Source organism: Porites lutea, chromosome 5 (genome assembly GCF_958299795.1).
Source record: "Porites lutea chromosome 5, jaPorLute2.1, whole genome shotgun sequence".
NCBI lineage: Eukaryota > Metazoa > Cnidaria > Anthozoa > Scleractinia > Poritidae > Porites > Porites lutea.
Window position 1 is genome coordinate 21,942,322 of NC_133205.1, and position 26,268 is coordinate 21,968,589.

The following is a 26,268-nucleotide window of genomic DNA, read 5'->3' on the forward strand; positions in this document are numbered from 1 at the left end:
TTAATACGAAAGTAGCCTGCGTTGTTAACGTCGAAAGGCGAAGGAAAGCGAGAGGGAAAAGTGCAAAGGTGAACTTGCCTCCCGACGTTCGCTCTGCTTCAAAATAGTGTGAACATTTTAAATCTTAACTTATAAACTTTTTAAAACGCGGCGACTTTAAAATCATTTTTTTCCGAACCGATCGATCTTTTTTTTTTTCCTCAGGGTGCTAACAGTTTGGTGATTTCGTAAAGATGAAAAACAGGGTAACCATGAGAGACTCTGCACCTTGTGGCGTGAGCCTGCAAACACTCAGCAACTTCGCGCCGTCGGAGTATGCTCAATAGTCGAGGCCGGAAAAATTTCCCATCGGGTAGGGTCTTGGGAAACGACGAAATCGCAGTTAATGAACCGTCAGACTGTTTTGAAATGTTTTGGAACTTCGCAAAGATAAATTTTATATTTCGAGTACAATATTATTTCCAAAATTAATTTTTAAAATTGGACGCTGAAGTTCGAGTTCGTTATCATGTTGCATAGGGGGGCTACCTATCAGGGTAGGCTGGGGCTTTCCTTTACATGTAATTCTCTCTTATAACTTCCGGTGTTTCCAGGAAGATGTTAGAAACTGGGGGCCTTCCCGACGCTTACAATTTTACGTTCTGACGCTTTAGTTGGTATTCTTTTAAATTGAAAGTGATACTCTCAGAATATACATGTGCAAAGTTTCAGAGGAAACGGAACCTTCAAACGTAGGAGTGAAGTCCGTGAGGTTTTGAAGTTGACATAAATCTCATTCATCAAACGTCTTCCTGCTTTGTCGACTTCCCGCTTCTGCACGATCAAGCTTTATTTCTCGTCCGACAAGATAACGATTGCTTTAAGGTGAGTTTTAAACTTGATTTCCATCATATTATAAAACTGAGCTAATAAACATGAGCAAGTCTTTTTTTTTTCTTTATATTCCATGGTCGTTTTAAGATTATAAGATACAGATAATCTTCGATTCACTTGGTTATAAAGAAATCGTGTAAGAATTCTCTACTTCGGGGAATTACGTCAGGTCATTTTCTTGTTTTTCAGTTTTCTGTTGTGGACTACCTGAAAGGCGAAACGTTGAGACGTTCAATTATGAGCTAAGGCTTAAGTGAAGAGAGAATTAACTAAGACTGTAGTCGTTTAAACATTGTTAGTTTACATGCTTTTCAGAGGCATATAGGTGACTCTCAGAAGTTCAGGATGTATTTTGCATGTGGCTAAAATGGTAGATCTTTATTTATGACACTTAATTAAGCCAGCTGGGAAGTATTTGATTAATAAGATGTAATTTCATATTTTAAAAGTGATCCCCTTCAACATAATTTTTACAAAGGTCTATTGACATTCCCAAATCTCTATCCTTGTATTAAACTCAGGCTATGATCACACCATAATGAATATCTTTTGCCCAGCACTAAAATCATACTGGATAGGTAAGGCTTCTGCTCACACACAAGAACAGTGATTTCAGCACAATTTCTGTGGTAGAGCGAAGCTAGCCACGGCGATCTTCACATATTGGATAGGTTCTGTGCTGTACTTTGGTGAAGTGTTAGACCTTCCAACTCTCACAGTTTGACCGTGAGACTTGGTTTGGGCAGTCAACTCACGGTCTCAGGATTTAGCTTCCAAATCTCACAGTGAATCATAAAATCTGTCTATTCAATTATGGTAGGAACTGCGTAATATCAAAAAAACCGTCTTCATATTAGACAGATATTTGTGTCAATCTAATTTTGGAGGGAAACCTGAGTCCAATTCCAACCTCATTCCAGTAAAACATAGGTTGACTAAGGTTGGTGAGAAAGCCCTTATACATGATCATAACTCAAGTTATCTTATAAATAAAATAATTGAACGGTCCTTGAAGTTTGAGCAAATTTAAAGACAAAGAGAATGTCACTTTATCCTATTGTTATCGTTGTTTTTGCTGTTGGTTATATCCTTATATGTATGGTTGCTCAGAAACACTGACCAGCCTCAGAGTGATACAGTGTAGGTAAAAACGCATGAGATTTTTGCGTCTGTATCACCCTAGTTTCCAATGGCTTCCGAACATTGAAGGAGATATTGCGACAACTTCCAAGGTCTTTGAAAGTTCACAGAGGACTTTTCAATGATTACTAAAGATAGCCATCCTCAAAGTCTTGGTTCCATCCTGCAGAGGTCACATATACCATGCAAGATTGCCCTAAAGGAATACTGACAAATCGTAAAATAGGACCTGTACACAACATCTAATGCTGTTCACTGGACCATCATCATAGATATTATATACACAGGGTGTTGACAACTGGTTTTTATAACACATAATTATGATTCAGGCTCATATATGCCCCTCTCCTTTGATAGATACAGTCGTGTACTGGTGAATTATTTCTGTTATTATACATTGTACTCTCTGTCTTCTCATTAGCTATAAAGAACCTACAGCTAACTTTAGAAATCAGTGCGTTACCTACAGATTAGTTATCTGCTAGCAGATTGTAGCGATTACATCATTGATACGCGTGACTTAATAATTGACTACCAATGTAACATGACCATCTAAGAATGACATTACAGTGAATTACATCTGAGAGTGAACGCGTGTGTTGTCTTCCTTTGTCTTACCCAATCATTACATTGGTGACGAGACGTTTCCAACCATTACAGCAGCCCCAGTGCTTATTCCGTACCATCCAGAATGCCCAACCCTCATTATCTGTGACGGAAGCCCAGAGGGATTAGGAGGAGGACTGTTTCAGAAGACTGGAAAAGGATTTCAACCAGTACACTAGGTGAGCCGGACCTTAACTGACACAGAGAAGAGATACTCTCAAATTGAGAGAGAAGCACCTGCAGCAGAATTCACGACAACAAGGCTCCAGATGTACCTTCTTGGCGCACCAAAGTTCCAGTTAGCAACAGACCACAAGCCACTGCTTCCACTATTCAACAACCCAACAGCTAAACTGCCACCACACATTGAAAGACTCGCCCTGAAAATGCAGAACCTTGACTTCGAAATGATTCACATCCCTTGTAAAACCAACATAACTGACTTCTTGTCCAGACATCCACTGCCAGAAACAGGGACCAACCGCCTAGAGAAATATGTCATGGCCACTGCCAATCAGAACACGCTGTAGTCCTGGACAAAATCAAAGAAGAAACGGCAAAAGACAGAGAACATACAAAGCTTGCTGCAGCCATGCAAACCGACAAATGGATCAAGACTGACCCAGACCTCAAGCCATACTTCAAACTGAGAGCAGAGCTATACATGGCAGACAGACTAATCCTAAGAATTGACAGAATCATTCCCCCTGAATCACTGAGAGACAAGATTATCCAGATAGCCCACAGGCAAGGACACCTGGGTATCAGCAAGACTAAAGAAATACTACGCCAAAAGTAGTGGTTCCCCACCATGAACTATCGCATTGACACCGTTGTGAGCACTTGCTTTGAGTGCCAGATGGTGACAAACACACAGCATACAGAACCAGCCAAAATGACAAAACCGCCCGAGAGACCTTGGCAAACCATTGAAATCTAAAGAGTATGCACTGGTCATAACCGACCAATACTCAAGATACCCAGAGGTCGAGTTTGTCTACTCAACAGCCATCAAGCCAGTACGACAGAAAATGAAAAAATCTTCGTCACTCAGGGAGTTCAAGACCGTCCAGTCAGACAATGGACCACCGTTTAACTCTGAAGACCTCAAAGAGTTTGCAGTGGAAATGGGGTTCACACACAAAAAAGTCACACCACGACATCCCAAAGCCCAGAGACAAGTGCAAGGCTTCAACAAGCTCATGAACAAGACAGCCGCTATAGCCCGCACAGAAGGTGTTGATATCCAGGCAGCAAACTATGACATGCTTCAAGCATACAGGGAGACGCCACACCCCACAACAAGGACTGCGCCATACGAATAACTCATGAACAGAGAAATCCGTACACGACCTGACCACTACCCAACAGAAGAGATCTAACTGGGATGGAGAAATCAGGAAACGAGACAGCAAAAAAAAGACACAGAGCCAAAGAGCACAAGTTCAACGTCAGAGAGGCGGTCCTTTTGAAATGCGACAAGAAACACAAAGGAGACACCCCATTTGAACCGTACATCTACATAGCCACAAAGGTAATTGGCTCCACAATCCATGCCTAGAGATTCAATGATGGGAAAACAGTATGCCAAGATGCATCCAAATTCAAGCCGCTCAGAACAACCTACATCCCAGCAAGAGAGAAACAAAGGAAAGCACCTACTGCAAGACCAGTAGTACCACCAGCAGCTAAATGCCAAGCAGTACCAGCCGCCGCCCAGGAAAACAACACCAGCGGCAGTACCAACAGTCACCCAAGGCATTGTTACCCAACAAGTGCCAATTGTTGCCCAACAAGTGCCAACTGAGGCAACGCCTACCAATCAAACCCTACCACTGAGCAAATCCACATTTGATGGTCATCTGAAGGACTGCACCAAATAAAGGTTGAATCAACTTTGAACATTGATCAGATGCTATCAACAATGATTATGAACACTGAACACTTGTTTCGTTACTGACATTGACTGTGATTGTTATTTGATTAATTCAATCTTACAGTACCAACATTGAATATGTATTACTGATCAGGTCCATGTTAAGTATAACGGAGAATTAGTTTAGCCCCCATTTATTTTGAGGAACTGATCTGAAGAAGGAGGAGTGTGGTGATTACATCATTGATACACGTGACTTAATAATTGAGTACCAATGTAACATGACCATCTACAGTGAATTACATCTGAGAGTGAACGTGTGTATTGTCTTTCTTTGTCTTACCTGATCCTTACTAAGATAACTGACTAATCTGTACTAAGGTTACACGCTTACTGCATGATTTCCAGTAACAATATTATATCAATTCAGGTTCCTTGCAATGGTATGTTTGTCATTTTTTTTTTTACAATGTATTAAAAAAACAATTATTAGATTCGGTTTTTGAGATGTCCTAAGTAATCAAGTGTTATCATGCCAGCCTCAGCCTTTAGCTTGGCTAGTCATAACACTCACCTCGACCTTGATTATTCCAGATACAGCATGCAAAGAAAGTCGTGTCTGATATCCCAGGGCTAGTGGATTTTGCTGTTGGGCTAGTGATTTTTGTTATAATTTGTCCGATAGGCCAGGCAAGTGATGTTTTTTGAGGAAATTTAAAGTACAGAAGGATTGTAATCAATCCTGCAAATCAAAAAGGGTTTTGGGACTAGTACATGCTAGCTACAGCTTGCCGAATTGGCAGGCTGTAAAACTGACTGTCTTTGCACCCTGGGATATAACAAAAACTTCATCCAATATTGTTTATAATCATAGCTGTAACAAAATTCTCAAATCTGATTGGCTATCAACTGCCCTGATTTCAGCCTTTGTAGGACAATTTAATAGGGCAGTAGGTGCCATCATGTTCGCGCTTAAACAGATTTTAATCACTGCTAGCAAAAAAAAAAATTGGAATTTCTTCTGTTTTGATTTTAGAAAAGAGCCAGTTGTATATCACAAATTTTGTTAAAGTTATGATTAATTGGTGACAGAAGTTTGTGTCGTCCAATTCGGTCTTTAATCGTACTTGTGAATTAAACAAATCGGACTTCCGCTTTGTTAATGGCTCATATGATTACAGACCGAATTGGACTCCACTCAGTCCTGGTAACCATTATTTATTTGCTGTTTATAATATACTGACAGCATGTTTTCTGTTTATAGTTGGATGTATTGAACATGGCGTACATGGAACTGCAAATAAGAAAGCTCCCTTATGGCATTCTTAAGAAATTAGCAGATCAGCTTGACATGGAGTCGGATGGTCCTCGTGACTGGAAGGCCCTCATCAGTGTGATGCCAAGTACTATGTATTCAAGAGAACAGGTACATAGTATAGTTTAACAAGAGAGCTCTTACAATCGGCATTTAGTCTCGCTTGCTTGGAGACTAGAAAAGAAATGAGCAGGTGATTAATTCTACACAAAACAGGATTTTCTCGTGAAAGGGTTTTTCACTTTCTTCTTTAATTTATTGATGGTACTTTTTATATAATATTCAACAATTTGTTTCTGAATTGATTTAGTACATGTGTTAGCAACAACCGGAAACACATCTGCAGTCGCAGGCTATACGCCTGTATAATTACACAAAAATTCAAGGGCCATGATTCGAGGGAAATTACGTCATTGCCAGAGATAAAAAACGTGATGAGAACATGGTGCGTCATTTCAAACATCGCCAAAAGACTCATTTGCATACAATTCTGAAAGTTTACAACACTCACGATTGAAGTTTTGCTAATTATAAGATTCTTCTTCTTTTTTTTCCGACCACTGAAGTGTTCACTTGTTCCAAAGTAATCAATACTTTCAAGCGATACAATTTGTGGACTGAACTGTTCCGGAAAAGCTCTAAATTTAATCTTTCCTAAGCTTTCTTTGCAAAACATGCATGGCTTTGGTCGTGCAATGATTCTTATTCCTAGTTTCCACAGTCACCGCTAGGAACGCCTGGGACCACAACCGCCTTTTTGTGTACTAAATACACTCACTTATGCATTAACGAGACTAATAATAGTTATATTGCGTAAACTTGATTTTCAGGTGTTGTGAATGGACACCTTCTCTTGGTGGACTTGTAAATGGTCACCAAGCTGCAGTCCCAGCAATTTTTCACCTACTTTTTTAATGTCTTATAAGCTGTCATGGACATCCTCAGAAGCTGAAATAAACTTCCTTAAGCAGACCATCTCGAGTAGCATTTGCTATAAAATGTCCATAGTCTACTCTACTTAATGGTGAAATTTGGAATTTAATTGAAACAAGAAATTATTTCCACTTTTCTTGATTTTCAAGAATAATGCCACTTTTTAAATTTTAACTAACATGTTTTGACGGTACATCCGTCATTGCAGTGTGATGGTTATGAAAGTTTACAGCAATAAAACGTGCCTGTCACAATTTATATGTTACATTGTGTTGGAATAAAAAAAGGCTACATAAATATTTAAGTTATCAGAAAAATTGTAACAGGCACGTTTTACCACTGTATTTAAACTTTCATAACATACAATGATGGATGTACCGTGGAAACATGTTTGTTAAAATTAAAAAAGTCGCATTATTTTTGAAAATTTCTACATTTTTGCAGCTGTCTTGACCATTTGCTTGATTTGCTTTAATTAGCTTATCGCATTTTATAACTTATGTTGACCTGAAACCTTTGAAACTTTGCTTAGTTTAGTGGCCTCTGTCCCCTGCATTAAAAATACAAAAAAATATGCGAGGAAGTTGATGTTTGAGAATTTATTCACTGATCATGAGGCTTGTGTTTACTTATAGTAAAGAATTCACTGAATAAACTTAAGTGTAACCCTTATTTCAAAAAACATCTTGCTCCTAAGTTAATGTATTTACAGTGTGACTACTGAAACCAGGGGGCACTTGGAAGAAGATTATCCAATCACAACGTTTTTTGAAAACAAAAGATTTTCAAGTGTTTTTTGGAAATGGACAAATAAAATTCAAGGTTCAACTAGGCAACTGTTAAAAACTTTAAAACCATTTGAACTTACTTGATCTCTCATGAAACAACCCTAAAAATTTATTAATGTTATTGGTCTGTTTACAAAGAACTGGAGAATCTTTTGTTTTTAAAAAACATTTTGATTGGATAATCTTCTGCCAAGTGTTCGAGTTTGAGTAGTCTCACTGTAAGTAACACAGAAATGTAAAGAAAAATAAACATTTAAAATTATTTATATTAACCTTATTTATTTCCATTCTTACCGTTTAGGTTTCATCCTTTGAAAATCAAAGAGCAAGAATGGTAGGCAGTCCTTCCATGGCTTTGTTAACAGACTTGGGCCAAAGGTGCAAGACTGTCAAACAGTTGGTTGTCTGGCTAAAGAAAATTGGCCATGATACAGCATTAGACATCTTGGAATATCATGGTAATGGAAATCTACTTGTATAATCATTATTAGTAATAATTAAGGTGGAAAATTTTTTGTGTATGTGTAACATTAAAAACATTGGTTATACGTACACCCTCTTACATCCATCAAGTACAGGTGATTATTTGTGTAAATTTCATTATTCACTTCAGGAAAATTTGCTTCAAGGTTTGCAAAGTTATCTTGTTTAGTCCTGTTATCTATCGTAATTTAATTTTTCTCTCTAACGTGTTCAAGGTCACCCAAATTTGTAAGTGTCTGCTTTGTTGTTTTCCTTTCCTGTGTTATTTTGTCGTGGTCCATTGCTTTTATTAATTTTGTATTCCTTAGCAACTTTAATTTTGTTTTATTTCAGCAAAGTACCTTGCAATCGTAGTTGATGTGCATGTATGTGTTATAAAGGGCATGTTGAGACTATAATACATGTACTTCCATATTTTTTTTCTAGAGGGTAATTCTGAGAGTATTAAAATTACACTGTTCACATTCAAGTACCTTGTTGTTTATCTATAATGCGTGACAAATGCCCGTGTTGATGTTTATCAATTTAATAATATGTTTGGACACTTTACAGAGGAGGTGCAAATCACCGAGCAACCCAAGTCACAGCCAGTCCGTGTTGGTTCAACTGTGACCTTGAGATGCAAGGCCACAGGCTACCCAGCTCCACAATATCAGTGGGTGAAGGATGGAACAGAGCTTCCTGATGGGATTGATGAAGAACTTACCTTTGATCCGGTTACTTTGCAAGACAGTGGCAAATATGTGTGCATTGTGTCCAACAGAATAAATGCAGAAAAAAGCAACAAAGTGGAGTTACAAGTTTTGCCATCACCAGGTTCGTTAAAAGAAGTTTTGCAGGTCACACTACAATATCAAAGCCCATGTCATCTAAATTGCATATCCCCTCTTTCACGACATATTGTGAGGCCAAGTTTCTAGGGAGGTCGGTTACAGTACGTAACTCTAAACCCGGGTTTAACTGCAAATTGCCATGATCAAATACATCTGGGCTGGATTTGCACTAATTGTTTGTTGAACAAATCGACACAGACTGATATTCGTGGGTTGGGGAAAGCAATAAATCTTTGTAAATCGCTTTAGTTGCTGTCTGTGATTTTACAATATTACATTTTTTTAAATCCCCACTCCACTCCTTCAAATTGAAAACAATGCTGTGAACTTTTCCCTTCCCCAGGGTCAGAGCATCCAATTTATTCCCTTGTATTAACTGACTAAGATATTCCCCTGGTTGGTCCAGGATCTTATCACGTGTGCATAAATAATTATTTTGATTTAGCTAAATTTTACATGTAACCCCAAAAATGTATATGTCGTCGTTTACTTTTATCCTTGGTTTAAATTTTATCTTTCTTTGTTTTTGGGTATGGTAATGTAGGATAAGGAGTTTTAAACAAAGGAAAATAAAATTAAAACCGATGATAACATTAAACCACGACATGTATTTGGAGATCTTGATGCTTTGAGATGAAATCAATGCCTAAAAGCTGCATACTCCAAAGATCTAAATATCCATCTAAATTATTAATAAGTATTTTAAGAAGAAGGATTCCTCTTAAGCTTTATGATCTATCTTAAGATAGTAAAATTTATTTTCATTTAATATATGTTTTTGCCTTTTTTAGTGCCAAATGGTGATTCCCCTCAAGTAAGACCACCATATGGTATGTAATGACATAAAACATTTAAGCAGTATACGTAGCAGTCTATTCATACAATCAAGTTAAAACTACAATCAAGTGGAGTATTAGGTTAAAAATTTCCCTTGCCAAATTTTCAAGAGCATTGCATTGGTAGAACAGCAACAACAACAACAACAACAACAACAACAACAAATTTTATTGTACCTGAAAACAAGATATATTAACCCATTCGCTGGAGATTTTGCAGAAAAAAGGGGTTTTGAAGCTAGGCGAGTGGTTTTCTGGTCGCTGTCGTGCTATAAAGAGGTAAAACTTACCACAAAACGGTTTACAGGTCGTACACTTCATGGCCTTCTGATCCAGATGCAAAATATCAGCTTGCGAAATTCGGGCATGTGCAGAAAGCAAAATTTCGAGGTAGTTTTTGGGTTTAAATGTGACACAGCAGTCTTGACATTTACTTTTCACTTTCTCTCCTCCCCTCTTTTTTCGCTTTTCTTGCCTTATTTTTTTTCTCTTGCTGGGCATTTAGTAGGCTTCATCTTGGTGGGAATAGTTTTTAGGAAAGCTTTTAGGATCTTTGGATTAGGTGAGAGGAACGGTAGGTGGGCAATGGAACAAGATTTTCATGGAGATTTTCAGGTCAATGTTACATGGTGTTTGGCCTCTTTCTCCGGTGCCCTTGACTGAATTGTGCTCATTCTGGTATGGTTTGAAAGATCTCTTCACTCTGCACAAGTTAGCGGACACAGTTGTCCTTGACCATTAAAACTGATGACGTCACAAAGGGTAGAAAGGACGTGGATCTGCACGGGCGGTTACGGGTGGTTCAGGGGCAAATGGGTTAAAGATAATTTACAAGTTGTGATATCAGTTAATCAGATAAAAGAAGACTGACTTCCTGAAATGACAAGTATTAAGTTAAAAATTCCAGGAACCAGTTTCAGTAAGATAAGTAAAAAAAAATTCGCAGATGGAAACTGTTTGAGTATCATAATGCAACATCAACATGATGAAGGCATTGAAAGTCACAAACTCTGAATTTTATTCTTAATTATAGTCAATTTAAGCAGGTCATCTTTGCTTATTAGTTTTGATCCCCAGTGCTTATGAACTATTTGTTTGTTGATGAGAGGATGAGAATCTGTGGCCAGTTGTGTGAAACTGTTGCAATGTAACAGCTAAATGCCTCCATCAGCTGTTGAGCCAGTCATTAAGTTTCAAATAGAACATCCAGCACCTGAAGATCATTAGGGCCTAATGTATTGAATGAAAGCTGGAATTACAATAGCTGTTAAAAAATTATGCTTTTCAGGGTGTAAAGAAAATCATTTTTACAGCTTGCCACTTAGCCCAGACGACATTTCAACTAGCCCCAAAAACGTTTTGACGAGCAGAATTGATTTCAAACAGAATTCACTTGCCCAATAGCAAAAGCCACTAGCCCTGGGCTATCGGACACTTCTTTCTTTGCACGCTGTTTTTGATTCTTTATATACATACATTTTTTTTCTTGCCATTCCTTCGTCAGCTAAAAATCCACCTGTTATCATACGTCATCCTCAATCCTACATTGTTCCTGATGGATACCCCTCACTGAGCCTCAGAGTTGAAGTCCTGGAGCAACCTGTGACATATCAGTGGTATAAAGATGGATTTGTGCTTGTACAGCAGACCAGGGCAGAGTTGAATTTCCAACCATTTCATTACAGAGATGAAGGCAATTATTGTTGCCGAGTTGAAAACAGCGCTGGTGATGCACTCAGTAATGTTGCCACATTGCAAGGAGCTCGTGGTAGGTCTCGGAATATTGAAAGTTATTTGGGAATTGATCTTCGCGCAACTTTAAAAGACTGGGCAATTTCCATTTGAACAAAAATTCTGAAAAAAAGAGAATGTCTTGAATATATGGTTTGCAAATTAATTTTGTTGGGGAGGTTCTCTAAATTCTCTGAAAACTTGCTATGTTTTCTTAGCAATTAATTTAAAAAAAACAATGCAGTTCCTGGATGATTAAATTGTGTGAAACAAATTCCTGTGGATATTTTTAATTCAGTTGTTTAAACAGGTATGTTGAAATACCGAACCATATTTTAGGAATTGTATATGTTGTAGGTAAAATCCATTCTTCAGTACAATCTGTCATAGCGATTACTTCTCATAAGCATACCACCACTTTGTAAATGACCAGTTTGTTTCTCACTCAAATACCGTTTTATACACTGTAACCTCTCCCATAGGCAGCAACTTCTCAGATTTCTTAAATGACCTTGACCTCTTTTAAGGCCAGAAATATGCATCTTTTTGTTTTTGGTTTCTGGTTAGCAACCACTGCAGGGCATGGTCATGTATGACTGTAAGAAAACCATAGTTGAATGTCACAAATGTTCAGTTTTTAGTAGCGCTGACCCAGAGTGCTAACAAATACATTGTAATAACAGTGTACTTCCAAGAAAAACGAAAAGTTCACTGACTATCATGGTTGCAAAGAGTTGTCCTTTGCAGTCATGTAAGTGTCTGATATTCTTGTTGACTTGAGGTTCAAAGTACAAATTAAAGTAATCGAACATTCAAGACTTTGTGTATAAGCTTTTAAATGAGATTGATTGATAGTGAATTTTTAATTACATATATGTACCTCATGTTTTCACTTTTATCCTAGGTTTTGTTTTCGGTTAAAACTAAGTTTAGGTGATTTATCATTAACAAGTGACAAATTTCTAACTGTATTAATATTCCACTTATTGTTGCTCTTAAAAAGAGCAAATTAGTTTCAGGCAGCCAAAACGTTGTCTATTAGCCTAATTTTAGCTTATGAGGTGTTATCTTTATTACTCATGCGCAACTAAGTGCATGAGGTATAAAATGTCCTCCGTTTCTTTTTTTGTTTTTGGTGTCACATTGGTGCATGTAGATTTGTGCTTGCATACATTTACACACATGACTGTGAACAGATGTTTGTGGTTAGTTGCTGGTGTTTAGCTCCCTCTTGCACCCTTACTTTGCCATATAATCATGTCCTCAAAATAGTTTGGTGATGATGTTTCAAGACTTTATCAGGTAAGTCTCCCTTTTCTGTCTGTCCACTGAAACGTCATCTGCAGTCAGGATCATCTCATAGTGAAGGTTGCCTTTTGCCTGATTCCTCATGGTTATCGCCAGTGTAATGTAACCAAGGTTCGTACAGAGTCTTGAATCCTTGAAAAAGTCTTGAAATTTGCCCGGAAATTTTCCGGACCTGGACAAAGTCTGGAAAATGGAGATAGTCTGGAAAAATCATAAAAAGTCTTGGGTTTTATTTTATTTTTTTCCAAAGCTACAATAAATGCTTTATAAGTGATTTTTTTCTTCATTTTGGTCAAATCTTATTTAATCTTGCCCTGTAAGTTTGCAGCACATCATAGAAAAAGTTTTGGTCCTGCTTTTTATAAGGTCTCTATTGACCTATTTATCTATCTCTTTTGGAAAAAAGTCCGGAAAAAGTCTTGAATTTTGGATCCAAAAATCTGTACGAAACCCTGTGTAACCTTGCAAGTGGAGTGATTGTTAATGTAGCTAACCTGGAGCATGGGAATTTAAGACCCCAGATCACAGTGGAGTCTAGAATTGTTGGTTCTTGTGGAGGGTGATCAACTGGAAACCCCAGAGAAAACCTCTCCAAATAAGGACAAGAACCAATCGCCACAAACTGAATTCACATGTCACTGTGACATCTTCAACTCCAGAATTCAAATCCAGGCTACATTGAGAAGGGGTGAGTGCTTTATCACCTTCAGGGATGGAATTTGTTTCTTCAAGTGTATCTCCTGGTTCATGCAAGGTAGTGGGTATTAATTCAGGGGTGTTCCAGTGGGCTTAAAAAGTAAGATCCAAAGATCTTCAAAAGGCGTTTTGATTGGCCATATTTTAGAAATAGATTAGTCAGGTATTTATGGCACTGAAAACCATCATTCCACTGAAATAAAAAGTTGACTTGTGTGGAATGTTTCAGTGACTCAAGTATCCCTAGGGAAGGGTTTTGCAGCATGTCTTGGTGTGTTCTCCTTGTTCCAGAATGTAACATACCCTAACACTATAATTCTTGTCAGATGCCATGTAAAAGGGCAGAATTTGTCCTTTTACAAAGCAAGCTCTTTTCTTGTAACCTTCCTCCTCTCTTTCCTGCCCTTAATATTGCCTATAAAACTTTCATTATCAAGAAAAAAATGTTCATTAGTGAAGGTAAAAGGTGCTAGTAACAACCTCCCTGAAGGTTATAGCCCTGGTAATGGTGGTTACTTACAGGTACCATAATATTGAAGTCAAACAAAAAGAAACTTTCATTTGGTGCATTATTAACTGAAAATTTTTACCTGGTATTCAGTGTGATATAATGTTGAGATTCAATTTTTTCTCTGGTCTAAATTATATGGTTTCCTGTGTGGTGGAGCATGGTAATGCATGTAGTCAGTTTTGAACAAGGGAAAACAGAAATTGAACCAAGGAAAGGATTGAACCTCATCATATTATTGACAAGGTTATTTAACAGAAATAGAAGGTAAAGGTACATATCAACAGCATTGTATTTATTTTTTGTGCTTGCTTGTTAATTCTTGTTCTTTCAATTTTTCAGCCCCAGCTCCTGATGATGAACAAAATTGTCCCCTTGGCCGATCAGGTAGGATTTGAAACTCCTTTACTTTTGTTATTTTATATTTTGATCTTATAGATTTTGTCTGTTGTGATATCAGTAATTGTTCAGTTGGACTATAGTACAGTCAAACCTGTATATGACGGCCCATTGTAGTGGTTACCCTGTATAATACTGTCACCGTGACCATACAATCTCCCAAAAATTTTGCCTTAGATTTTCTGTAAAGTTATACCTGTATATGGCAGTCACCTGAGTAAAACAAATGCAGTTACACTGTGGAAGTCCTAAATGCACAATTCCATTGTTTTTTACTCGTATATAACAATCGCCAAAATTATAAATTGGTTTTGATCAAACAATTAGTGAATCATAACAAACTTTATTCAAAAGGCCTCACTCTGTCACGAGCCTTTTCCTGAGGGTGACCGTTATATACAGGTTTGACTGTTTTAAATTTTGTCAGACTTATAACATCATTAAATAATGCTCTGTTGGCTTTCCTTTATCTGACAAGAAATGACGTCTTACACTATAAAAAACAGAATCACAATTGACATTATTTGACCCTCTCCTCCTTTTGTATATTATGTTTCTTTGTTGACTTAGATAAGGGTAGTGCCAGGAACTTACGATATTAATTTATTTTGCATAGCCCAAATTCACTGAAAATTGTCTGGTACTATATTCCCAGGGGGGTACTCAGCATTTCAAGTGACAGGGGTGATCGAAGGATTTTTTGGGGTTTGAAATTTTTGATTTCAGGATTTTTTAGGTAGCAAAATTTTGGAAAGTACATTTTTGGGGAGGCTGATTTAACTACAGATTTTTGGGGGTATTCAAAACTAATGTTTCTATGTTTCGTGTAATATTATTGAAGGCTTTCTGGAAATTTTTATGGTTCGGAAATTTGGCATGGCATTTTTTTTGGGTTTTGTTGGAAGCACTAGGGAATTGTTGGGTTTGAATTTTGCCCCCATTTAATCATCCCTCTCTCTTGAAATCCGGAGTACCCCACCCCACCCCCCCCCCCCCCCAGACTACCGTATAGTATTAGAATGTTACTTTTTTAGAGAAAGAATTAATTATTTTTTAAGTTGACAAAATAGGACCTGAAAAGTCCCCTATTATCATACAGCCTCTGCAATAATTACTGATCATTATCATGTTGATTGAGTAGATATAAAGCAGCTTGAAGGCTGATGTGACCGTTTATAGCTATATGCACACACTGATGTATATATTTTTAAGGTTGTATCTGTCACTGCCTTTCATTTTGAACAATATTATATTATATTATTTAAACATTCAAACAATGTCTTTTATTTGAAAATATCATTTATGTACATTTCCTTCCCTTGACAGTGCCAGGTGGAAGATCACCTCAGCTAACTCAAAAAGGTAACCATGAATTATATTACTATTAATATTACTCATATTATTTTTATTATTTATAATGACCTAGCAGTCTTATTGTCAGTCCAAATTTGTAAACGTATGAATGGATAACTATGTAACTATGTGTGATGTTGACTGGAAGAATAATTGATTAAATTCTTATCAAAAATTCTACAACAAACTAGACTGATCCTAATTCAGTTTCCGCTTCTATCTACTAGACAAAGTCTGGAAAAGAAATTAGTTTTTCATGTGCTTTTTATTACTTCTAATAGTTGGTTAAGTAAGGATATTCTGGGAAGAGAACACTTTTAGGTGCACTTTCCAATAATTTATTTTTTCAATGAATTATTTATATCTGTCATTGTTTCACATACATCTTTGCATAGTTGTGCTCACATAGAATAATTGACTGCACTGACTGACCAACTATTAAATAATTTGTGCTTTTGTGTCTTTTGCATTGTTTTAGCCACAGATAAAGTTGCCCTCGTCATTGGCAACCGAGACTATGTCAGCTTACCAGTCGATGAAAGTCCTCTGGTACACACATGCAGTGATGCAAAGATGATTGCGTCAATTTTACGGAAGCCGGAGATGGGTTTTAAAGTCATCTCACTCATGAACCTGACAAGAAATGAAATGTATCAAGCCCTGGATATCTTTTATAAACTCCTTGGTGAAGGCGTATATGGCCTAGTATACTTTGCCGGCCATGGATTTGAAGAGGGAGGGCAGAATTATTTGGTTCCTGTTGACACCATGGGGGCTTGGGTACCAGAGCAAGCTGTTTGCGCTCAGAAGATGCTTGATGAAATGAATAGATATCGCACAGAGTTGATTGTATTTCTTTTGGACATTTGTCGGAAAAGGTAGGAAGATAATGTTAATGTCACAATGGTTACGCTCTTTAACCTAACTGGCCACACCCAAAACATCAGTGTAAATGACACTATCTCTTAACCTATGCCGATTCAGTTTGGGGTCCTGCAAGGTAATATCTTAGGCCCACTCTTATTTATAATGTATATCGATGATCTTACCCTTGCTGTAAGAGCATGCTGTGTGGAGCTCTATGCCTCTGACATGCTTATTTTTTTGGCCGGTAAATCTGTTAGCGAAAATGAGTCAAGGTGTTCATCGGATCCAGGTAGATTAATAAGTTGGTTTCAGTCTAACTTCTTGATGCTTTTAAATGTTTCCAAGACTAAAATAATGCTAGTAGGTACCCACCAGGGGCTTAATGCAGTTGACAGTTTTTCAGTTGCAGCAGACAACACTAGTTTACAGAGGATGGATACTTTAAAATATCTTGGTGTAACTGTGGATGAACCCTGTCCTGGAAAGAACACGTTAGCTTATTAGGCAAGAAGAATTCCTCTAGGCTAGCATAAACTGTGCTGCCCTCAGAAAGTCTTACCTTAGTCTTTGTGTTACATTATATAATACGATGGTAGTGCCTTTATTTGACTATTGTACGGTCGTTTGGAAGAGCTGTGATCAGGGTAGTAAATCCGACTTAGACAAGCTTAATCGCCATGCTGCATGTATAATTGAGGGCCGTGCAGTTAAGGCTGACAAACTATCTACTGTATTTGGCTAGCCCTAGTAGTAAGCATGCCATAACTTCCTTAAATCTGTTGTGTCTACAAGTGTATCAACGAATTAGCACCCTCTTATCATTATAAATGCAATCAATTCACCAGTTGACTTAAAATTTTATACTATTGTAGCACGCTCAAAGCAGTATGCGTCAATGCCTACATGACTATATTTTTTTACCTCACCATTAATATGTTTTTATCTTGCAACTGAGAGAAAGTTTAAGACTGAGTTTTGCCAGCAGTCCATGTGCAAAGGCTATAAGTCACTGACTTTATAAATACATTGCTTTCTCACTGGATACGCACATTACATTGTGTGGAATCATTTTCTGGGTAAACTGAAATGTGACTTGACCGTTGTATAATCTAAATAATGGTAACCTTACTTAAATCTTTTGCTGCTGGTGGCAATGAAGAAAAAAGTTAACCACACATACAACTAACGGGTTTAAAACCAAATTCTTGTTTGCAGGTCAAATGTAGAGACAAGTTTTGCTTTCAAAAGCTACGAGTTCCCATACAATGCCCAAGCAGTTTTGGGATTTGCCACGTAAGTTAAGATTATAAGCATAACATTTTCAAAGACATAAGGTCTCATGTGAAGACCCTGGTGCTTTGAAAACTACATGTATTCTCTATGAGAATTGTTTTAAGTGTTTGCATGTGACTTTGAGATAGAACTGTATGCATGTTACCTTATTCTTATGTGTGCAGTTACTAGACTATATTTAGTGCATAAGGATTTCGCAAGTTGAAGCGTGCATGAATGTGTATAACATGCTGTGAAAATCTGTCATTTAGGCACAGGTACATGTATTTATAAGGGCTTCCTTTGTAAGCTGAATGAAAACATAGTTATAACACCTGACTTTTTCCTCTTATGCCATTTATTAAAATCATTCCGAGGGTTTAGAAATGAGTTTCAATGTTCTTAAGTACAATATGTTGCGTATGTGACACAAGATCTTTTGTGTGAGACAGTATTCTATGCTTTATTGAGATGGTGGAGGGTATGGGGAGACCATGGATTGTGCTCTGGTCAAGGTGGACTAGAGCAGCATCTTCTGTGACTGAGTAGCGATGTTCTCCTTAGTGCCTGCAGATATACTGTAGATGATAGTGTCTCTTAGAATTTCTCTCTCCCCTGTGTTCATGTCTCTTCTGTTCTGCCCATCTTAGCCAATATGTCACATCAAACTTCTTGAGCTCTTGATTCACAGTCTCTTGCCATTATTAGCAGTCAGATAACATAATTATGAAAACTATACCCCTGCAGAGGATATACAAATATGTGTCATAGATTTCGAACTAAACCTTTTTTTTGTCAGTACTGACATGGGGTGGAAGAATGAAAATGGCACTAATTCACCTCAGACAATGCCACTTATTGCCTGGGTATCGGTACTTTGTAACAATAGTGTTGACTTCGCACATTTTTCTTGCCACATTACCGAAATGATTGGCCGTGCCCAGACAAACCACCTGTGATGTTCCTTAAGTCAAGGAGGACATCCCAACATCAGTAATGTTGTGACACTGAGTTATACAATATAAGGGATGAAGGGTCTGTGTACAGTCTTTTGTAGTAAAGATATGGATGTTCCCTACAAACTATATTGTGTCTTTTTTCACGTACTAAAATAATATTTATTCATGGTAAATATATTGTAACTCTTTAACTTGTGTCTGTAGAAGTCCTCAGTCTGAAGCTTATGAAAGAAGACAGGACCCTAATGGGATTTACATGAAACACCTGCTTAAGCATGCCATGAATGATGCTAAGGTCGAGGATGTTTTACACGAGGTGGCAGCAGGTATGACAAGGAAGGCGATTGAAATAAATATGTAAATATAAAGCCGAGCAAACAGTTTATAATTACCGTAAAATTCCGAAAATAAGCGCCTCCATGTATAAGCTCCTCCAAATATAAGCCCCCCCCCCCTCCCTCCCCCCGAACTCCAAACGTTAAAAACCCTCCGTTAAATCGTCCCTCCAGATATAAGGCCCCCGGGGCTTGTACTTGGAATTTGCCCTCAAATTTAAAGTAAAACAGCAAAAACTGTACAGTAACACATAGATTTTTGCATTTGCCAAAGAACTGTTACATGAGCCAAATGATTGCAGTCAAAAAGTGTCACAGTATATTGCTGTTTGCGTAGTTCACTCTTCACTCTTGGCCTGGATTTCCCCCCCGTCCATATAGACAAAGTACTTGCCTTGTTGTGTTTTGGAAAGATCTACGTCCTCAAGGCGAGTTTCAGTAAGAAATTTCTGCAAATTACTGACATAAATATCCCTCTAACTTTTAACTGGCCCAATTGATGTTGACACGCAAATTTCCCTCCCAGTATAAGCCCAGCCGAGTTTGAAACGCAAATTTCCCTCCGTATATAAGCCCCTCAAAAAAGGGTCTTTGAAAAATATAAGCCCCCGGGCTTATTTTCGGAATTTTACAGTATCCTACTGTACAGTATGCGTGTCCTTTCATATTAGATTCCAGCCCATCAGAGGTGTATTATCATAGTACTATTATACTATTATCATTACAGTCAAAACCCACCTTATATACACCCACTTATAGTTAATACGGACATCTCATTATCATGGTCAGTTTGCTTTACCCCTGGGGAAAGAAAGCCATTACATGTTCTCTAATTTCAACCCACTTAATATGGGCACCCTGTTAATACGGACACTTTCTTTGGCCAACTTTGTTGTGCGTATTAACCGGGTTATCTCGGACACAATCCGTTTTATGTTGAAAAAATGTCAACTTTTTGCACCAGTAATGTCCAGCCTTAATTAAAATCTGAAGTTCTTGATTTAGTTTTCCATCGGAGGCAATAGGAACAATGCACTTAAAAACATTATCGATTTTGAGCCTGCTCCTTCCCCCTCCACTTTCCACCTGGGTGCTTTTGTCAATTAATACATGATCCTTAATATAAGGGTGTCATTTGCTGAAATATGGAGAGATAAGACTCACTGAAAGACTTTTACGACTTTTACTCATGTGAAAATGATAAATAATTTTCTAAGACCCCAGCGGAATTTAAACTAATGGCATCCTGGAAATCGTAGTTACTAAAACAAGGAATGACCTACAATGATCTACAATGATCTATAATGATCTACAAGGACCTACAATGACCGAACGAGGGGACCTGAAAATACGCTTAAGATCCCTGTAATACGTTAGAATGAAGATTTTAGAAAAAGACAAAAAAAAAAAAGATCAGGGGACATGTGTGCATAAACGTATCGCGTTTAGTCTACTGCATGACAGCCCAAATGATGACAGCATCTCTAATTATTACGCTTGGAGATAAATTTACAGTGTAATAATACATGTATGATGATAATGAAAACCATCCCTTGCAACCTTTCCCGTCAGTTGTGTTTTGTGTTGTCTTTTTTTCAAACAAATTAAACAAACACAGTCACCCCAACAGTCGATCCGGGGGGGTCTTCAAGGGACGTTTGGGTATAGATGAACAAACGAGGCCTTCAAATTCTGACACTGTTTAAGAGAAAAATTGTTTATTTAAGTACCCTGGCCTGTATAAGACATCATAAGACCCTTTACCGTAAATGATCTAATAAACGCCCGGGGCGTTAATTTAATTTTACGGGTCCAACTGGGGGCGTTTAATAGATGGGAGGCGTTTAAAAGAGAGAGGCATTTATTCTCGTAACTTATTTTAACGAACTCAACATGACTGTATACAGTATGCTTTCGGCTAAAAACGTTTTTGTGTTAACAGGATCTCGACTGCGGGCCTGACGGCTTATCTAGAAATTGAACATGACATAATACACAAACTGATGTTAATCAAGCAATGAAATTAATAAATTGATTGATTTCGCTCTATTTCGCCATTTCGTAGTATTTGGGGGCAATTTTCAAGGGGGGCGTTTATTAGATAGGGGACGTTTAATACTAACTTAACAGCGTAAGGTGGGGGGGGGGGCGTTTATTAGATGAGAGGCGTTTATTTGAGAGTGGGCGTTTATTAGATCGTTTACGGTAAGTGGCTTCCGGTCCAACAAGATGCTCTGTTTGTAACGCTAACTCCTGCTCAGCGGCCCATACCCATCTAGGCCAACTAAGGGAGTGCCTGGATGACTTCTGTCAATACAGGGTATAATAGTGTTACCGGTAAAAACGCGATTGCAATAATTTATTACCAAGTTTCTCAAGTTACCTGAGATCAGGCTTTATTTTGTTTTGCCTTTTCAAAATGTGCTTGGCAATTTAATACCATGAGCCTAGTGTCAAGTCCAAGTGTGACACACGACAAACATCATTGTCTGTCATTTTGTAGCTCATTGTAGGGCTTATTTTAACTCATTTTAGCTCGTAGCAGCTCATAGTAGCTCATTGTAGATTATTGTAGGTCATTGTAGATCATTGTAGGCCATTCCTTGTTTTAGTAACTACGTTCTGGAAATAATTGGTGGCCCCTGGGTGCACTGTTTCTGTTTACATCGTGAATCAACTTGTAAGTGGGCAAATTGATCACCAAATGATCTTATTTATAGCACATGTATTTCCAACTTTTTCCCTAGATGTTGAAGCAGAGGTAAAAAGAAACAAGTGGTTAGAGCGGCAGCGTCCAGAGTATCGAACCACAACAACCAAGTGTTACAGTTTGCGTGATCCCATTGTCCCTGACGAACATTCTGCTGCACGGCAGAAGCTGTGGCTTGACATACACAGTAAGCTGGCACACCTTATGTCCTTTAGCCTGTTCCAGGTGTTCGGGTCATAGACACACTGTTCAGATGGCAGATGGTGGGGACCAATTTAAATCGCTGGGAGGAAAAACGAGGGAGGGAAGACTGGGTATCTGAACGCCTGGAACAGTCTTTATTTCCTTGAATGAAACAGCTTTTGCTGCCTTGGCCCCTATGGCCTAAGCAATATTTCATAAAGAGTAATCACTTATTGTGTACTCCATAACTACCGTGTATAGTACAGCATCTTGTGAATGTGAGATTACTAAGGCATCTTGGACAGTTGCTGTGGCTTTTAATCATTTTCGATCTTTCTCATTGCAAAACAACAATGTGTTTTTCTTCCATAAGTATTAAAAGGTCACTTTTGTACTGAGGAGTTTTCTATTCCCTTTTGTGTTTTTCACCGCCCCCGCCCCCCCCCCCCCCCTCCTCAACATGTTCCACTTGAATGGCATGCTGCTTGCATTGTATAAAATTGGACAAGTGATTTAAAAATCGAAACGTATTTATTGACACCTAGTGTTGATCTCCTTAAGTAACACGAGACATGTCTTATCCATTAAAACTGTCTGTGCAAATAGATTGGTGGTTTTTTAGCAACATTAAAGAGTACTGGTGCACAGTTACTTAAACCCTTGTACTTTTGTACCCTTTTAGAGTTGCCACAGAAGCGAGATATCAAAATTGATTCAGGCATAAGATTAGAGATCAGCTTCGAACACCTAAACTGGCTGTCAAATGCAATTGTTCTGTGTTTGAGAGTCACTGATCTGGGGGATGCAACATTCTGTGACCCCAGCTTAATGCTGGATAAGTTGCCAATGGTATGTGTTTATTATCAGAGTATTTTTTGTTTGAAATGTATGGTAGCCTATAGTCAGTCCCTGTAAAAGTGTGCTTTTTGGCTGCAGTTGGAGTTCACACCCAAGTCAGACAATCAGCCAAGTTTTCTAAAACCTGATAGGATCATTCTAGCATCCCATCAATGCGTTGTTTTTACTTGTCATGCAATCCTCAAGGAAGGCGTGATAAAACCTTAAGAACCTCTGCTTTGGAGACTAGAGCTATTCTGACAATGATAATTATTTAATAACTTGTTTAACTCCATAAACCACCAAGTTTGTCCTAAAAGGATCTTATAAGGAGCAAACTAAGCACATGGTGGCGGTCCGTAGTGACCAAGAGTTTGGTATGTGGTTTGTCTAGAATCCTGCTAAAAGAATTGATTGGTTCATTGGGTAATGACATTAATTAGGTGCCAAAGAACTAAGACTGGTATACAAAATAACACTCTTAAAAGATCCTCGTGTGATCTTTCAGGGTCTAGCTGGAGAAAAGAAGCATTGATGTTATTTGGGGTTGATGTTGTTTCATGTCTTGTCACCGTGGTGAATAAGTTGTGAACATGTATGTTGATGCATCTATCATTATGTATCTATCATTTTCATACAGACAATTTAATGAGTGGATTGGTTTAAATTTGCAGGATGTTCAAACTGTTCACTTTCACCCAGCTACAACCAACATACTGAGACAAGTTGTACAGGTGAGCCCAATTTATCAGCTAGCTTGACAAAATGTAGATCAACAGCAAGTGTAGACTACACAATGTTGTAGCTTTTCAGTTAGGACCTTTCGGAAAACCACAGTGATGTGATGAAAGTTTCCTAATAAATTATTATTATTATTATTATTATTATTGTTATTATTGTTAAAAAACTTATGGTGTAACCATTTGGATGAAACCTTAGTCTTAAATAGTACTTTTTGTATGTTGCTATTTGTTTGTTGATCGTGCAAAAAAAACCCGTTCATTTCCAGAGTCATAACATAATAATAGTAATAATAATAATAACAATAATAATAATATAATAAAAATAATAATAAGAAGAAGAATTTTTTAAACTTTAAAAAAATATGGACATAATTTACAGAAATATTTGGAGTAAGAATTAAGCACTATATAACATTAAGAATAGTATAAATAATAAAAATAGCAATCACTGTATCAAAAACGATTTCACAAATACATTCCTTGCGGCTCAGATGCGGTCACTAACTCTTGCAGGCAGTCCAGAGTTTTAAATTAAGTCATTACCAATCCGTCTCTGATATTAAGAAGAAAACAAGTTAAAAAAGAATAAAAATCTCGTATAAATGCCTAATTTCTAATTTTTAAAAAAAAAAAATTAATTCGGGCAGGCTCTAATATCATCAATCTGTAGGTCTGAGTCAACAAAGTCTAGCTGCCTCTCAAGCATAATATCGCAGAACATACGATGGCGAAAGATACTTTAGCTCTTATCCAGGAAATTGCGCTTGAGTAACTTTCCCCCTTCTTCATAATAATAATAATAATAATAATAATAATTTTTTTAAGCTAAATTGAGTTCTTTTTAAATCGACAGAAATTGTAAATAGTGTTTTTGAATGAATAGTTTTTTCTTTTTTTTTAAGCGAAGTAATTGTAAATAGGATTTTAATAGTTTTTTAATAAAATAATAATAATAATAATAATAATATTTTATTACTTTTATACTTTTATAGCGCAAAATAATCATGAATATGATCTAATCAAGCTGAATTAAATGGAATAAAAAAACTGCACGAACTGTGAAATACTGCAAAACATTTACAATGTGACTTGTGATACTTAATTGAAGTAATCAACAGTAAAATATGAAAATTATATGAACGATTAAAATAATATATCTAACAATAGATATAGCCAGGTGAAATGATTGAGTTAGTCTTAACATAAAAGTGTCTGTCTAAAACGATGTGTTTTAAGAAGATGTTTAAAGGGCTTGCATGTTCCCAAGTTAGCCTAAACAGGTACTTACATAAATGGTGATTAGCACAAATTTGGGCTATTTAGGTTCTTAACTAGGTTCAGGAAATAAGAACCTAGTTAAGAACCTAAATAGCTAAGACTATTTCAGTAGTGGTATCCAGCTTATTCCTTATCATGATATTGTCTGCGTACTATAGGGGGAGGGGGTGGGGGGGGGAGGCTAACTGGCAAATTTTAGCTTAACAGGTTCTTAAAAACCAGGTTCTTAGTCGTGGGTTTTTACTGTATCGCCATACCCAAATGAGTGACAGTGCTTTATTGATTATTTGACATGTCACCTACCTTTGATTTACCAGGAGCGTCCAGGGGTGCAAAATGGAGTAGTTCCACGGTGCATGAAGATGGGTCAGGACAGTCCGTCACAAACCCCTGTGGAGAGAATCAGTGATATTTACAATATTCAGAGACTAAAGGTAATTCCTCGTAAAGCAAGGTTTATAAATTTGTCAGACAAACAACAACATACAAGCTAAAGAGGTCCATTGCTGACTAAAACTGATAGCAAGAATACGCCTAAATGTTACTCGAAGAATATTAACGGCGTTTTGAGGAATGTCTGCGTGAAAAAACGTCCGATCGCACTCTGAAACTGCCGGGTACAAGCAAGTGTTTTGAAGAAACTTTAGTCTTTGTGGAGGAGGTAAGGATGTTATGATCTTGGAAATATTTTGAATGAATGAAAAAAACAACTATTGAATTTGGCTCTCGTATGATATGATCTATTTTCCGGTCTCGGTGGGTGTTTTTCACCTTGGCCGGTAACATCCTCCCCGAACTGCATAATTTTTATATCATACTCAGCGTCATTTGACTTGTTAAATGTTTATATATAGATAGAGCTGTCATTGTATTGTTATTTCCGTAAACCTTAAATGGGAATATTGCTTTATTCCAGACTCCACTTGCACTGACCATAACTAACAAGTATGTCTTACAAGGATCTCGGGAAGAGAGAACCAAACATTTCGTGGAGGTGTTCAACGTCAAAGAGTTTGGAATTAACACAGCATTCTTTAACGACTGAAAACGTCAGGATCACCACGTGTACAAAAAGGACTTGTTAATGAGAGACCTGTATAGTCGAGCAATACATTGTAATCAGGTTCGCCACGAATTGAGACGGAATCCACCAGAAAATTGAGTAATTTTAATTTTCAGTGGCTCCCATAAGGAATTTTCCCTTGAAAATGTAAAAAAGAATGCCGTTTGCTTTAAGTTATTCTGGTACAAGGTTTCTGTCCACTGAAAATTAAAATTACTCAAGGTCTATACATGAAATGTTAGTGAAAATATTTGGGTGTTCCTTGTTGTTGAGGAAACCATTGCTGGTTCGTCTTTGTGTGGTAGTGTGAGTATTGTGCAGTGTCTTTTTAATCTTTTGTATT

The 26,268-nt window shown here is 37.4% G+C and overlaps 1 protein-coding gene and 1 pseudogene across 1 annotated transcript; both read left to right on the top strand.

Moving 5' to 3' along the window:
* Positions 1-593: 593 nt before the first annotated feature.
* On the top strand, positions 594-26,045 carry LOC140936488 (mucosa-associated lymphoid tissue lymphoma translocation protein 1 homolog). The gene is made up of 16 exons (XM_073385965.1): positions 594-864; positions 5,760-5,921; positions 7,833-7,989; positions 8,567-8,830; positions 9,639-9,677; positions 11,188-11,451; positions 14,269-14,313; positions 15,652-15,687; positions 16,157-16,556; positions 17,761-17,838; positions 18,981-19,102; positions 21,859-22,008; positions 22,687-22,853; positions 23,516-23,575; positions 25,180-25,296; positions 25,779-26,045. The coding sequence occupies exons 2-16, from the start codon at positions 5,775-5,777 to the stop codon at positions 25,905-25,907; spliced, it is 2,175 nt and encodes a 724-aa protein (XP_073242066.1). The 5' UTR covers positions 594-864; positions 5,760-5,774; the 3' UTR covers positions 25,908-26,045.
* Positions 3,431-4,426, top strand: LOC140938084 (uncharacterized; annotated as a pseudogene).
* Positions 26,046-26,268: the final 223 nt, after the last annotated feature.

What these genes read in the sequence shown, in the direction of transcription:
- LOC140936488 (XM_073385965.1), top strand. Translation starts at nt 5,775, where the DNA reads ATGGCGTACATGGAACTGCAAATAAGAAAGCTCCCTTATGGCATTCTT. An exon ending in AGACATCTTGGAATATCATG is followed by an intron (nt 7,990 to 8,566) that starts GTAATGGAAATC and finishes GACACTTTACAG; the next exon opens with AGGAGGTGCAAATCACCGAG. An exon ending in GCTGTGGCTTGACATACACA is followed by an intron (nt 22,009 to 22,686) that starts GTAAGCTGGCAC and finishes GTACCCTTTTAG; the next exon opens with AGTTGCCACAGAAGCGAGAT.